The sequence below is a fragment of the Chiloscyllium plagiosum genome, unplaced genomic scaffold (genome assembly GCF_037043375.1).
Source record: "Chiloscyllium plagiosum isolate Xiang-an unplaced genomic scaffold, Cpla_swu_hap1 HiC_scaffold_12, whole genome shotgun sequence".
In the NCBI taxonomy this organism is placed as follows: Eukaryota; Metazoa; Chordata; class Chondrichthyes; order Orectolobiformes; family Hemiscylliidae; genus Chiloscyllium; species Chiloscyllium plagiosum.
This window is the reverse complement of record NW_028270150.1, coordinates 95888375-95902943: the sequence shown is the minus strand read 5'-3', so window position 1 is coordinate 95902943 and position 14569 is coordinate 95888375. Positions and strand designations below refer to the sequence as shown.

General features: G+C 44.8%; 1 protein-coding gene across 1 annotated transcript; it reads left to right on the top strand.

The window, feature by feature from the left end:
- Positions 1 to 2209: 2209 nt before the first annotated feature.
- On the top strand, positions 2210 to 14190 carry LOC148148602 (putative G protein-coupled receptor 139). The gene is made up of 2 exons (XM_087992336.1): positions 2210 to 2393; positions 13289 to 14190. Exons 1-2 carry the CDS (start codon positions 2210 to 2212, stop codon positions 14188 to 14190), a joined length of 1086 nt encoding a protein of 361 aa, XP_087848462.1.
- The last annotated feature ends 379 nt before the right edge of the window (positions 14191 to 14569 follow it).

Genomic DNA, 14569 nt, shown 5'->3' with positions numbered 1-14569 from the left:
TAGCACAATCACTTTGGTCAAGGCCGGTTTCCATTTCCCAGCATGCTTTAGTCCTTGTCCATTTTACATCAAATTAATCACAGATTTAATCTTTTTGAGCACATCTTCCTTCAATTCCTGCATTCAATTCTGTTCCTGATAAGCCATAATGTTCTATTAGATTTTCCTGATTACTTGCTGTATCTGCATTCTAGCATTCAGTGATTCATGGGCCAGGACTCCCAGATCCCTCTGCCCCTCAGAGCTCTGCAACCTCTGACCTTTCAGATAAGGTGTTTGTTTTTAATTCTTTCTGACTCAATGGACAGTTTCCCAGTTCCCCACATTTTCCTCCATTTGCCAGATCTTTGCCCACTCAATGAACCAATCCATACCCTTTGTCGGCTCCTCATGTCCTCTTCACAACTCACTTTCCACGTTAGCTTTGTGTCATCAGTCCATTTAGCTCCATATCTTCAGTACCTCCATCCAAATCATTTCTATAAATTGCAAAGAGTTGAACCCATTGTTTCCCATTTCCCTGCCTGCTGCTAAACACTGTACATTCAGATGTGGGTCCTGATTGGTGACACCACAGGTCCCTCTCCTGCCTGAGTAGCTGCCTGGTCACTGCCGGTCCCTCCGAGTGCCAGCGGCCTGGGGCATTTCTTCTTCAGCCAGCTGCGGAGCTGTGGCAGTGAGGTGCTCACCAGCTTGTGCTCCCACACTCTCTAAGGCTAACCTTCCCACCGAGGTCTCAGGGTCTGAGCTGGTGGGGTGCCTTTTACACCTCAGTACTCTCGTCCTCATATGGAGGAGATGGCTTGTGTGGGAAACGGCAATGTTACTGTGGGGATGGTGGAGATGCTGGTGGTACCCACAAGGCACAGAGAGAGAGAGAGAGAGAGAGAGAGAAAGAATTACAGCCACTGGATGGAAGTGGTGTGCGATGAATGAGACTGACAGAGCAGTTAATGGGAGAGTGGGAACACAGCACAGCATAAGCTTGAGAAACAACATCTCATTTTCCACAGAGGAACTTTCCAGCCTCGAGGATTCAATATCGATCTCCCCAGCTTCAGACCTTCACTGTATGATGTCTCTGATTCCTACAATCTCCTTCACACACACAGTTTTCTTATTTGTGCCTTATTTACATTGCTTCATTTCCTCTTTCAACCCCATTAACAAATTTGTTACCTTTTACAGTGGACACTATTTCACACATCGTCTTCCTCTGTCGAAACAATAAAATATCCCATTTTCCCAGCCCTTTCAGATCCGAACTGAATCATTAATTCTACTTCCCTCTCCAATGCTGCCTGATCTGCTGAGTTTCTGCAGCATTCTGTGTGTGTTTTAGTTTTGCAGCATCAGCAATATTTTGCTTTAAATGATGTTCTGATGTCTGATCCTGTCCTCCTCACTCTTCACTATCTTTCTGTCTCACTTGTTGCCTCCATTAGAAATAACATATTAGCCCATGTCATTTATATATGTATTATAAACATCTCTGATTCTAATATTGGTCATGAGGGATGAACAGTCTATGTTCCTGCAGTCTATCTACCTTCTCATCAACCTGTCCTCGAGATGCTTTTACACATCTCTGGAACAGGTGGGATTTCAGCACAAGGTCTCACACTTGAGGGACTGTCACTGCACCACAAGAGCCCTTTACCTGAACAGTGTTTCTCTCTGAGTTATGTCCCTCAGTCTGTGTTATAGTCAGAATGCCATTGGTCCTTCAATTCACATGTTTGAATTTTCCTAACCTGTCAATTAAATAACACTTCACCTTTTGGAAGTCATATTCCTTCTGGAACATGAAACACGCTGAACTCAGCATTTCCAAAGAACTTTACTTGATCAAAGAACTCCATTCAGCCAATAACAGCTGTCACATGTTCAACTCTTCTTCAAAGAAATAAACCTATATTTTATCTTTGGTCATCAGGGGACACTATTACAAACATCCAGCCCTCTTGGCCCACTCCCATATTTTCATTGTTCCTTTACTCAGCATCCCTCAAACATTCTACCCAGACCAGGTATAAGTTTAACTTTACTCTGGGACAAAGGCACTGGATTGAAAGGAGTTCAATGAACCTGTTTGTTCAGTGACTGTAATTAATGTCAATCTCTGTGGGCCCTAACTGAGTCTCTGGGTGGATTCCTCCTTCTATTAATAAATGAGTCTCAGCTGCAACGTTCCTTGAAACAGGGAGAGATGACAGATCAGAATCTGAGGAGAGCAGATTGCAATGTTCCCACAATGGGCCGGAGTCTCTCTGGGACAATTGACTATTTTTCTGCAAATTATCACCAGATGAATTTGGTACATCAGATCCGATACATACTTCTGATTTTTCAACACATTTACTATCCGACTCTCGCTGCTGTTGGTATTCCTGGTAAGTGGCTCTGTCTGGCTGGTAATTCTGTGAATCATGGTTTAACTTTATTACTGTTCTTGTCATTTCCCATTCTGCTGCTTGCTGCTCCTGCTGTAACTAAGTCTCTGTCTCCCTCCCAGTAGATTTATAAACTACTAGACTCCTGGTATTCTCACTTTAATCTTGTGAAGCCCAATACCTGTCACACCTGGTTCCTGTCACACATTCAGTTTTCTATCATTTGCCTTGATCCACCCCCTGGCTTCAGGCTGAACCAAAATGTTTGTAACCTCAGGACGCCCTTTAACCCTAACCTGAGGTTTGACCCCACATCCTCTCCATTGCAAAACTTGTTTACCATCCCCTCTGTAATATCTCCGTCTCCTGCCTGCTCCATCCGGGATGCTGCACACTACACCGTCTCTGAGTTTGATTCATCCAGATTCGAGTATTCCACTGATATCATCTTTAACCTCACAGTGTCAAACCTGTGCCCATTCTGAACTCCTATCATGTTTGGTTTACCATTTCTTTTTGTGCTAATTGACCAACAAACATTCCTGATCCAACAACTTCCCTTTTTAATGTTCTCATTTTTGAATTCAAATTCCTTCAAGGCCTGACCTGTCTAATTATTCCCACCCTCGGTCCCATCCTTATCGTCCTGTACGTAGAGTCACAGAGACACAGCACCCTTCCCCTTCTCAGTTCTCTCCCCATCGTCCTGTAAATCTATCCCCTTCTAATTTTTATCCAATTCCATTCTGAAAATTCATTTCTTTCGATTTGTCTCTCCATCTTCTACATCTTACTTTTTCCCTCTCCTCTCCTCATATTTAAACCTCTCTCTCTGTGTCTCTCTTTCTGTCTCCCTCTCTCTCTCTCTCTCTCTCTCTCTCTTCCTCTCTCTCTCTCTTTCTCTCTCTCCTTCCCACTCTCTCTCTGCCCTCTCCCTGTTCTCTGTGTGGTCAGAATGAGGGAGGTGCACCTGCCTCTGTTAGTCAGTGTGTGAGGGCCCTGCACACCCACCCAGCCTCAGGATCCCCCAACCAGACCCTCCAAGGTCAATGGGCTCCAGTGTGGGGCAGGCTTTCTCCAGACCAGCCGCAGATCTCAGGAAGCACCTAGACCTGGTGGTAGAGCGAGAAAGCAGATGTGCTGGTGTCACAGGCGACATGTTATTGGAAATAGTTTTCCACATCTATGTGTTCACCCTTTACAATCAGCTATGCCTGTGAGTCTCTGTCCAGCTGCAAATCTGGCATTACAGGGACTGGACTCAGCCATCCCTGTCACTGCACACCGCTCCATCGCCCCAAGTGGGAGGTAACCCATAGCTACTGTATCCAGACAATGGGGAAATCACAGGTCACTGTCACCCTGGCAACTACGCTCTCACTTTTTAGAGACACCAATGTGCTGCAGAAATGACTGGACTTGCCAAGATATTCAAGATATTCCCAAGTTAACAAAAGGTGCTGCTGAGAACTGACTGAGGAGGATTCTGGGAGGAATCAGCTCAGCCACCAGGAGTGAACAAAAAGGAGGCAAGCTCCAGCCGAGAGGCCATTGTTGGAGCGGCCATTTTGAGAAGGGCTGCTTTGCTGTTGAAGTGCTGCTGGAGGTTTAAGTGTGAGTTTTGGTGGATACTGGGATACTCGGTGAGGAGGGTGATCAGCAAAAAAGTCAGGGTACGGTAAGATTCTGTTCTTTGTGTTACTGTGAGGAGACAGAGATGGCAGTTAGGGCAGTGGAATGCTCCTCCTGCCAGATGTGGGAGATCAGGGAATAGTCAAGTGTCCCTGACGACTGAGTCTGCAGGAAGTGTGATCAGCTACAGCTCCTCACAAACTGGGTGGTTGAGGTGGAAAAAGAGTTGGATCCACTGAGGAGCATACAAGGGGCAGAGAGTGTGATAGACACTAGTTACAGTGATGTAGCCGCACCACAGTTTCAGTCAGGGAGATGGGTGACTGCCAGGAAAGGCAGGTAGTGCAGGAGTCTCCAGTGGCTTTTCCCGTCTCGAACAGGGATACCGTTTGGGATACTGTTGGGGGGTATAACCTCTCTCAGGAAAGTACAACAGCAGCAGACAGGCCTGTGGTACCATGAATGGCTTAGCTGCAAACCTTTGGGAAGGCAATTACTTAGAACATTAGGTAACTCGCCAGTCAGGGTCACAGACAGGGTATCTGTGGCTGTGACCGAGACTCCAGGATGGTGTGCTCCCACCCTGGTGTCAGGGCTGAGGGCGTCTCTGAACATTGTGTGAAATTCCTCAGGGGGAGGGTGAGCGGGCAGAGGTTATTGTACACATTGGTACCAATGACATAGTGTGGAAAAGAGGTGAGGTCCTGAAGAGCCATGAAAGGGAGTTAAGCAGATGGTTAAAATGTAGGATCTCAGGGGAAGTAACTTGGGAACTATTAGTTTCAGCGATAAAAAGAAAAGGGGGATTTAGCAGATGAAATGTGTGGCTAAGAGGGTGCAGGGGGCAGGGATTCAGATTCTTGGATCATTGGGACATGTTCTGGGGCAGAGGTGATCTGCCCAAGTGGGACATTTTGTAACTGAACTGGAGGGAGTCAATATCCTGCTGGGGAGATTTGTGAGAGCCTCTTGGGATGAGTCAAACTAATCTGGCAGGGAGATGAGGACAGGTGTTGGGGGACATCCAAAGGAGAAGGGAGACATAATAGAAGGTTGATGACAGGAGAGAAGATAATGAGAGCAAGTAAAACAGTCGAGGCAGTGTTGGTAATCATCGTACTAAACAGGGCCGAGAGGGGAGATACACAAATAGGTTGAGAGGGACAACATTTTCCCACAGAAGGTGGTGAGTGTCTGGAATGGGGTCCCAGAGGTAGTGATAGAAGTGAGTACAATATTGTCATTTAAGAAACATTTAGACAGGTACATGGTTGTGATAGGCAGAGAGGGATATGGACTAAACGTATACAAACTGGACAAGTTTAATTGTACCAACTGGGTAGCATGGACAAGTTGGGTCGAAGGGCCTGTTTCCATGCTGTAAACCTGTATGACACTAAATGCTCTGAGCTGTTTGGGGAAGGAGCTGCAATGTACAATATTAAAGGGTCTGTCCTTCAGTGACTGGGTGTGTGCCGAGTGACCTTGCCCTTTGAAGCGGCCTCCCATTGCATGGACTTGCAGATACCCCACCCCCACCCGAGGCTGCACATCCAAACACTTACCCTGCTGGCCTCATGTTCAGGTGCAGCCATCTTCATTTCTGAGTCACAACAGGATGGAAGGCAAGAGCAGGCTTCCCTCAGACACTGAGTTCCAGCCTCCTCCTCTGCACACAGGGGAACCCTCAAGGATAAAATGGCCCTTCCGGCTAGCACACCCCCACATCCTGTTAAACTCTCAGACCTCACACTTCACCGAGTCCCCAATCAACTCATCTGCATCTACATACCCTCCGGCCCTGAGCCCAGTCCCGTCAGGTCAATTTGCCAGGTTTGGGAATGCACTGCCCCCCCTCCCCCTTGGGAGTCACCAGGTTCCCAGTCACACCTCTTTCCATGACTGGAATTGTTAGTGTCTAGTTTCTATCCAGAGGATGATAGAATGGCCATCTGCATGTTAATGAGGTGAGATTTGGTGTTAATGTGGGTGATTACGAGCAATGTCAATAAAGGCCTCTCACCACAGCCCACCTTGTTCTTGCCCCTGTATTACTCGCTCGGTTCCTCTTGTACTCTAACTGTTCACTCTTTGTCAATCGTTTTGCCATTTTGAGCTGACTTTTATTTTCTGTTCCTGACCGACCAGCCAACGTTTAGCAATTATCTGCTTTTTATTGAACTTCAATGTCATTTTAAACGCGGATGGTGGGTGCTCCATTTGGAAGTTTTCCTTTCTCATTTTGAATGTATTTATTGTGTGTAATCTGAATTATGTTTATCAATGCTGACCACTACTGAGTTCTCCCTGAACCTCATTTCCATGTTCACTTTCATGCTCTCAAATCTACCCTTACTTAAATTTATAACACAGGTCTAGGACCCACCCTTCTCTCCCTCACACTCTGTTTCCCCATCGGCTGTAATTTTTCCTGCTTCACATATTTCTCCACTTACATATTTATAATTTACTATTGAATCGATATATGTCACTCTATTAGACTGTGTATTCCGAATCCGAATCACTCATTGTGTGGAACAAATATGTTCATGTCACCCTCTGCTTCTTTTGCCAATCATATTAAATCTGTGTGCTCTGATTATTGCCTTTACAGGTCTTTTGGAGCATAGAAACTGGAGGATGCCATTCAGCCCATCAAGTCTTCTCTGCCATTTAATTCAATCCTGACTGACCAGACACTTCAATGCCTTTTATAGACCATCCTCCTAACTCTTTATGTGATTGATACTCAAAGATTTATCAACCACTACTTTTGATAGACTCGAAGGCTGAGCTGCCACAGCCCTCTGTGAAAGAGCTTTCCAAAATATTGAACAAAACAATTTCTCATCAACAGAGTCCTAAATACCATGTTTCTTATTCTTAATCAATGCTTATTTCGAGTCTCCTTGACCGATATATTCCTGTATCTATTTTGTATATCCTGCCAAGCATTCTGTAGATTTCCCACATGACAATAACTCCGATTTCCCTGGTCCATCCATGTGTCTGAATTCCCTTCGTGCTGGAACCCGCACTGGTTAAAATGTCCTCATACCCATTGGAAAATTTCCACGTCCTTATTAAAGTGTGCTGCCTAGTACTGGTCACAGAGCAGAAAGCCCAAAGATATAAACATCAAATTCATCATTGATTGTTCTGACAAAATACAAAGGTCTTCTCCAACTCCTTCACACTACCCTCTTGGTTCCAGCATAATGTAGCATTTCCCTTGGTAACTGCTGGGCTGATGGAATCGTTGAACTGACTGTTGTTCTGAATGTATTTAAGATGGTCGTTGTGATGACTCTGTATTCCCCCATATGCCCTCCCTCCACAAGCGTTCTTTCTTGATTGACTCGGCCAGTGATGATCAAGTGGTCGAATCCCTCAGTAAAACTGGTGATGTCAATCTCGATTCATTGACTTAAACAGCACTGAAGGAGGCTGGTCAACAAAGATCTGACAACACTAATGCCACTTTACACCTGTCGCTCTGGAGACCATCAAACAGAAGTGAATATTTAATGACTGATTAAGGGTTAAAATCGTTTCAACTCAATACCTTTTCAAACAGTGAGTTCCAGTTGCCCACCTCGCTCTGGGGGAAAAGAAATTCTCTCCTCTTTACCCTCTGCTTCTCACGGTAAATCTATGCCTCCTGTTTATTGACCTCTTTACTCATGGCGAAAGTGTCTTTCTATTCACCCTATCTCCAGCCCTCATAATCTTGTACACCTTGATCAGGTCCCCTCTCACTCCTTACGGCTCCAAGGTAAACAGCCCCAGCCTTTCCAATCTTTCCTCATTGCTCAGGCCCTCCAGTCCAGACAACATTCTGGTGAATCTCCTCTGTTTCCTCTTGAGTGCAATCACATCCTTCCTATAATGTTGGTAACCAGAACTGCAGCCAGGACTCCAGTTGTGGCCTAATCAATGCACAACACCACCACCCAACCCGTCCTTTTCATCTAAGCCTCTGCTAATAAAAGACAAGTATCTAAAATGCCTTCTTAACCAGGTTATCTACCTGACCTGCTACCATCAGGGATGTGTGGATATGCATCTGGGGTCTCTCTAATCATCAGTCCTTTCCAGGGCCCTATCATTCAGAGAATAATCCCTTGCCTTGTAAGCTCCTCCTAAAATAAAACATAGAACAATCCTGTGCAGTACAAGCTGTTCGTTCCTCGATGTTGCGCCAACTTAAGAAGTTAATCTGATGCCCAACCTTCACCATTCCATTATTATCCATATGTATGTCCAATGCCCATTTAAAAACCCTTGCCATGCCACGCCCCTCCTACTCTCTGAGTAAAGAAACTACCCGTGATGTCTGTCCGAAATCTATTACCCTTCAACTTAAATCTATGCCCCCTCATGTTAGCCTTCACCATCTGAGGAAAAAGGATCTCACTATCCATCATATCTAACCCTCTGATTATCTTTGACGTCTTGATCAGGTCACCTCTCAACCTTTTTCTCTGCAACGAAAACAGCCTCAAGTCCCTCAGCCTTTCCTCATAAGACCTTGCCTCCATACCGGCAACATGCAAGTAAATCTCCACTGAACCCTTTCCATAGCTTCCCCATCCTTTCCCAGAACTCCACAAATACTCCAAGTGGGGCCTTACCAGTTTCTTGTACAGCTGAAGCATGACCTCATGGCTCTGAAACTCAATCTCCCTACCAATAAACTTCAACACACCATATGTCTTCTTAACAACCCTGTCAACGTGGGTTGTAACTTTCAGGGATTTATGCACCTGGACACTGAGAACTCTCTGTTCATCTACACTGCCAAGAATTTATCCATTAGCCCAGAACTCTGCATTCCTGTTACTTCTTCTGAAGTGAACTATCTCGCAATTTTTTGCATTAATCTCCATTTGCCACTTCTCAGCCCAGCTCTGCATCTTATCTATGTCCCTCGGTAGCCCACAACAGGGGCTGCATGGTGGCTCAGTTGTTAGCACTGCTGCCTCACAGCGCCAGCGACCTGGTTTTGATTCCAGCCTCAGGCGAAAGTCTGTATGGAGTTTGCACATTTTTCCCATGTCTGTGTGGGTTTCCACACACAATCCAAAGATGTGCAGCTCAGGTGAATTAGACATGCTAAATTGCACAAAGTATTAGGTACATTAGTCAGAGTAAATGTAAGGAAATGGGTCTGGGTTGGTTATTCTTCAGAGGGTCAGTATGGACTTGTTGGGCCGAAGGGCATGTTTCCACGCTGTAGGGAATCTTGTCTTTTGGCAATATCTGCAAAGCTACCTACCTCAGTGTCATCTGCAAATTTACTAACCAATCCTTCTACGCCCACATCCAGATCATTTATAAAAATGACAAACAGCAGTGGCTCCAAAACAGAAGCGAGCAGCACACTGCTGGTAACTGAGCTCCAGGATGAATATTTCCCATTTGCCACTACCCTCTGTCTTCCTTCAGCTCGCCAACTTCTGATTCAAACCGCTGAATCAACTTCAGTCCTGAAATTCCATATTTTGTGCAATAGCCAACCATATGGAGCCTTATCAAAAGGCTTACTGACGTCCAATCCCTCGTAACCTTTTCCAAGACCTTACCCACAACTGAATTAAGGCTCATTGGTCTATAATTACCAGGGTTGGCCCAAATCCTCTTCTTAAAGAAGGGAACAACATTTGCTATCCTCCAGTCTTATGGCAGTACTCCTGTTGACATTGATGACATAAAGGTCAATGCCAAAGGCCCTGCAATGTTCTCCCTGGCTTCCCAGAGAATCTGGGGGTAAATCCCATCCAGCCCAGGGGGCTTGGCTATTTTCAGATCTTCCAAAATGATAAAAACCTCCTCTTTGCCAACTGCAATCCTATCGAATCTAAGAGACGGTATCGCGATATTCCCACTGACATTGACCATTTCCAATGTGAATACTGATGAAGGGAAAGTAACCCTTTTTCCAGGTTGAGTTCCTGTTGTCCCTGCTCTGCCCAGCTGCCCAGGCCATTGCTATCCTCCTGCAGGTTACAGATACCCTCCTCACTTTTTACCACCCTGCCAAGTTTCATGCCGTCTGTGAACCTCTTTATCATATTCCCTGAATTTAAGTCTAAATGATTCATCGACACAACAGAGAGCAAGCTCTGTGAAACCCCACAGTGCAGATATTGTCTCCCTGCACTGCCCTTTCGGTCTCCTTTGCTGATGTATTTCTCTTGCAGCTGCAAGACTGAAAGGGAACCAAGATTGTCGAGCTTGCAGTTCTGAAACCACGTTGGGAATTGGGGGCAGATGCCTTAAGCCAGTGTCTGCAGCCTGACAAGGCCACATGGGGAAATCCTTTGCCAATGCAGGGAGGCTAAGCAGGGAGACACCTCCACAGTTATGGCAATCTCTGCAGTTGCTCTTGTTCATGTACAGGGTCACAATCCTTGCATCACACACTCCCTGTGGAAATGTCTCCTCCTCCAGAAGAAACAGAGAGGTTAGTGCAGAAGCTGCAGGAGTGGGGGTTTCTGTGCTTGATGAGGACTGGGAAAAGTGACTGGAGATTTGTCCATGAGTGTGTGTCAATAGCTTTGCTAAAGCCCTCCACTGTTGGTTTGATTCCCAGCCCTGCCATAATAGCGAGGCTGTTAATGGTGTCCAGAGCTTCCTCAGTGACAATGTTCTCCCTGTGTTATAGCTCAAGGCGAGGATCTCCCCATCTCTCCAACTATTTGTTACAGAGGGTGATGATTTCTCCTGTCTTTGTTTCAGTCGAGCTGTTTCTTTTCCTCATGCATCTTTCACCTTTCCCATCCCTTCATCCATACATTTCCCTGTGATGGAGTAGCTGTGGATATTCCTGCAGGGTTAGGAATGTTATTATTGGATCGTTGCTCAGCATTCTCTTGGACTTGACTTCAAATGGTTCTTTCTGCATTCAGAGATTCCTCACTCAGATTTCTCTTGTAATCGATGAGAGTGGAGATCTTGGCTTCAATGACAGGCTCTATCACAGTATGTGTCACCTCAAACCAGTCTGTGATGCTTAACTGCTGCTTCTTGTCTGTTCAGGGTGTGGTATTATAGATGATGGTGTCTCATATAATGTTCTATTTCACTTCTGCTTTCTGAGTGGGGATGCTGCAAAGTGCCTTTCAGTCTTCTTGTTGAAGTGTTGCTATGTATTTGAGAAAGCAGTATGACTGACGTTAACATAAGGGCAGTACATCTGCTTTGAATGAAAAAGAACTTCAAGGGTTCCCCGCTTACTTTGGTACAAATCAGAGAGATGTGTGCTTCAAAGTATAAAGGATTTGTTTTTGATGGCTCCTCTTGAGAGTTATCTTTTGATTTTCAGGGCTACCTTTACACTCTCACTGTCTGCTTTATTAATTGATGCAGTCAACATGTTACATTACCTTCTGTGTATGTTTTGCTGTGTTGGATACTTACATTTGTAAGCAGAATTCAAGGAACTTATCAAGTTTATTAAGGAGTATGAACCCCCAATCAAGCCACAATGTTCTTGGAAAAGATTAATTTCCTGGATGGATGCTGTATTAAGTTGGTACAAGAGCACAGGCATAACTGAGCAAAATATGTTTTTTCCCCACTATAGCTGACACACACTTCATGAGACACACAAAGCTGTAATGATAAACATCCTTCTTACAGACTGAAGAAGTGACCGCTCATGGATTTCCACAAATATTCACAAAATTGGAATATTTCTCCACCATATTGTTGCTACCTTTTTATTACTGAGATATGAGAAAATGAATATTTATTTCAATAAAATGTGGAGCTGGAAAGGCCCAGCAGGTCCGACAGCATCAGAGAAGCAGGCAAGTCCTGATGAAGCATCCTGACCTAAAACATTGCCTTTCCTGCTCCTCTGATGCTGTCTGACCTGCTGGGCCTTTCCAGTTCCACATTTCATCCTCTCTAACTTCAAGCATCTGCACTCCTTATTATCTCCAATAAATATTTATCTGTTTGTTAACTGAGCAGATCAAAATTTCAGATGTCAAATTCAAAATAAAATAAAACAACTTATATAATGTACATGACAATAGCATCCACTGATCACTCTCCCATCGTGTATCCCCTGACCATATGTAACCTTAATCTGGAAAGACCACATCCATTTGCAAGTAATTAATTCCCTCAATGATTTCATGTTTTCCTCATTCCTGGTCAGCTGAAGTTTTTTATTAACAGTTTTGAAACTAGTCTCTGATTGCAATGTCCCTCTTCTCTCTCACTTCAGACTTCACAACCTCTCGCTCCCTCAACCACCCTCTCATAGTTTTTAACTCTTTCACTGTCTCTCTCTTTCTCTCTCTCTCCTTCCCACTCTCTTGCAGTTTCACTCTCCCTCTTTCATTCCCATCCTTCCTCTCCCTCTACCACCCTCTCGTGATTTTTAACTCTTTCTCTCGCTCTCCAATATCATTCTCTCTGTCTCTTTCTCTCCCTCCCACTCTCCTGCAGTGTCAGTCTCTCTTTTCCACCCCCCTCCTTCCTGTCTCACTTGTCCTCTTGAGGCCTCTCCTTGTTCCCCATCCCACTGGTTTCTCAGTACCCCTCAGCACCATTGTGACAGCACCATCTCCTGGCAGTTTTCTTATGGCCTCCCCATAATTTCCCAATCCCAACATGGCCTCCTTGTCTCATCTGGGATTACTTGGAACTTCCCTCTTGCCCCTACAACACTCCTGGACCTGTCTGCAATGGCTGGCTTGGCTCCTCCCTCTGGCTCTACCTACCAAACATGGTTCCATCCACCTGGTCCAAGCCCACAACCCACCTTTCCCCAGAGAGACCCTCATTGGCAGCAATTACTGAGCTGCATACTGGACCCGCATCCAAACCCTACTCACCAATCACAAGTTGTTTCTCTCTTGCATTTGTCACTGATCAGCTCATCAGTAAACCTATCAACAGCAAGCATGCAGAGAAGCAGCTTATGTTTGGAGGAGCACCGGCTTTCCATTCTCACCAGCATCTGGGGACTTTTGGAAAATTAAAACCAGAGCATCTGCGATCTCATTCAGCATTCCCTTGAAAACCTTTGGATGCATTTTGTCAGAATCTGGGATAAGTCAGTCTTTAGTTCAAATAATTTTCTGAGCAACCATACCTCATGAATGTCATTGTTTTTAGATCATACCTTCCTTTCAAGTTTTGAAAATCACTAAACGTCTCGTAAATTGCTAACATTGATTTTATTAAGGTGTAACTTTACTCTCAGCTGGAATTAACATGTTCTTGTTTATCTTCCTTTCTCATAGTTAACATAGTGACAATAGTGATTCTGTCGCAGAGAAAATGTGATCTTTCTAAATGTATCACTCGCTACCTGGTGGCCATGGCAGCAGTGGACTTACTGCTCATGATCATTGATCTGATATTGAAACACATTCCAATTATTTATAAAACTGAATTTACATTTCTGAAGACCGTCCCTGTGTGTAACATCCACGCCATCCTGGTTTTTGCAGCTATAGACTGCTCTGTCTGGTTCACTGTCGCTTTCACCTTTGATCGATTTGTGGCCATTTGTTGTCAACAGATGAAAGGCAACTATTGCACTGAGAAAACAGCAGCCGTGGTTCTGGGAACAATAACTGTGCTCAGCTGTTTAAAGAACATTTCCTGGTATTTTATGCTAACACCTTGGTATAGTCTGAGGAATCAGCCTTGGTTTTGTGTGGCTAAAAGGTATGTTAGGTTATCTCCCGTCTGGGGATCGATTGAGCTTATTCACTACATTCTGACCCCAGTGCTCCCATTTGTTCTGGTTCTGCTGCTCAATGCTTTCACTGGGAGGTACATTTTAGTGGCCAGCAGAGCCCGCAGGAGACTCCAGTCTGACAGCAGGGGGCAGCATTCCAAGGACCGACACTTGGAGAGCCGAAGGAAATCCATCATTTTAATGTTTGTTATCTCAGGGAATTTCATCCTGTTATGGTCACTGTTTCTTGTGTATTCTGTGTGGAAACGAATGGATCGTTTGGGTTTTAAGGCTGTCGTTTTCCAATACATTTTACGAGATGTAGGATTCATTCTCCAGCTCCTGAGTAGCTGCACAAACACGTGTATATATGCCGTGACCCAGACTAAGTTCAGAGAACAGCTGAAGAACATCTTCACATACCCTTTTGTTCGATTAGTGACATTTATGAAAAGATGAGATGGATTGATGCATTCTGGGATCAAAAACTGTTTGGTTGGGGAATTGTTGGGTTAAAGGTTTTCATAATGAAGCATGTACCAGGCCACCAGGAATGGTCAGTTTTACATTTTATTCATCAAATTTCCCATGTAACACAAGCAGTCGGTCTGTACCAGTTCCAACTGCCTGGTCTTATGAAGGTGTAAAGGGTACATTGAACATAACAGTGCAGTACAGGCCCTTCGGCCCTCGATGTTGCTCCGCCCTGTCATACTAATCTGAAGCCCATCCCACCTCCATTATTCCATGTACGTCCATTTGCCTGTCCAATGACGACTCAGATGCACTGAAACTTGGTGAATCTACTACCGATGCAGGCAAAGCATTCCATACCCTT

Bases quoted from the DNA above. Each gene is read 5' to 3' on its own strand.
- LOC148148602 (XM_087992336.1), top strand. From the start codon at position 2,210: ATGACAGATCAGAATCTGAGGAGAGCAGATTGCAATGTTCCCACAATG. The intron at 2,394-13,288 runs GTAAGTGGCTCT...CCTTTCTCATAG, and splicing joins CGCTGCTGTTGGTATTCCTG to TTAACATAGTGACAATAGTG.